The sequence below is a fragment of the Triticum aestivum genome, chromosome 5D (genome assembly GCF_018294505.1).
Source record: "Triticum aestivum cultivar Chinese Spring chromosome 5D, IWGSC CS RefSeq v2.1, whole genome shotgun sequence".
Classification (NCBI taxonomy): domain Eukaryota; kingdom Viridiplantae; phylum Streptophyta; class Magnoliopsida; order Poales; family Poaceae; genus Triticum; species Triticum aestivum.
This window is the reverse complement of record NC_057808.1, coordinates 217,652,674-217,653,902: the sequence shown is the minus strand read 5'-3', so window position 1 is coordinate 217,653,902 and position 1,229 is coordinate 217,652,674. Positions and strand designations below refer to the sequence as shown.

The following is a 1,229-nucleotide window of genomic DNA, read 5'->3' as shown; positions in this document are numbered from 1 at the left end:
ATAAACAAATCTTAGATGGTATGACAAGAAACGAGCAGATTATTATATATAATTGATGGTTGGTTTAATGGCGTTATTCGGGTCATGATCTCGGCATGATTGATTGGGGGGCCGGGGCCGGGGCCAGCGAGCTCACCGAAGGTGACGCGGAGGTAGCTGAAGGCGCCGCCGGCGACGGGCATGTCCACGGCGAACTCCGTGTAGCAGAAGGCGGAGAGCAGCGCGCAGAGGCCGGCAATGGCGTAGGACACGACGACGCCGGGGCCGGCGTGGAGCCTCGTGGCGCGCCCGGTGGTGACGAACACCCCGGCGCCCACCATGCCGCCGAGACCAAGCCCCACGAGGTCCGGCCACCGCAGAGCGCGCGCCATCGGAGCCCCCGACCGCGCGCGCACGCGGCTCATCTCTTCCTCCGGCGCCGTCGCCGCGCACGCGCGCCGTGCCAGCCGCCGCGGCGTCTGCGACAGGGCCCGCCCGTACGAGCGCAGGCTCGAGAAGGAGCCCCCGTCGGGGCCGCCCTGATCGGAGTCCGGCGTCATCAGTGCGCCCTTGTCCATGGCCGTGAGGATCCAAGTGCCGCTCCAGAAATTGCGCCGGGGCGGCGGGGTGTGGCTTTCGTGAGGGGGGCTGGAGAAGAAACGGAAGATGAGGCGTGGAGAGTGAGGGGTCCGAGAGCACGGTTTATAAAGAGAGAGCCCAGACGAGCGGGAGGGTTGACGGTCTTTGGACGCGGAGTAGCATTTTCCACTTTCTTATGTAAAAATAATAAGAGAAGTCTGCTGATGAAAAATACTGCTGTACCAGAAAATAGATACCCCTCCCTTCACATATATAAGAAATTATCAATATTTCAATATAAAATACATATGAACTGAAATGAGCGAACTAACACACTAAAATGTCTCCACATACATCTGATTCACAAAAATTATGACATCTTATATTACATTTTTGAAATAAAACCATGATAGCTATTTCCGAATGGAGAGAGTATTTGTGAACCGAGGGAGTGCTTTTCAGTCATCTGAAAAAATAAATAGGAAAAGCAAGAAAAATCTCGGATATTGTCTTTGGAGGCCGAGCTCCATGGAGCTCTGTTTTAAAAATTTTGAATTTTGTCAAATTTCATATTTTTTACATTTCAAAAAATTCTGAAAAAGAAAGCACACATACACATGAAGGCATAACACACATGTGTGTACATTTTCAGGGCAAAATATGTTGAAATG

At 52.2% G+C, this 1,229-nt stretch overlaps 1 protein-coding gene across 1 annotated transcript in view; it reads right to left on the bottom strand.

Moving 5' to 3' along the window:
- Window positions 1-645, bottom strand: part of LOC123120147 (cationic amino acid transporter 6, chloroplastic) — a 4,768-nt gene extending 4,123 nt beyond the window's left edge. The window contains exon 1 of the mRNA XM_044540158.1: window positions 137-645. Within this exon, the coding sequence (XP_044396093.1) occupies window positions 137-557 (421 nt within the window). The 5' untranslated portion in view covers window positions 558-645. The remainder of the gene's footprint in view (window positions 1-136) is intronic.
- Window positions 646-1,229: the final 584 nt, after the last annotated feature.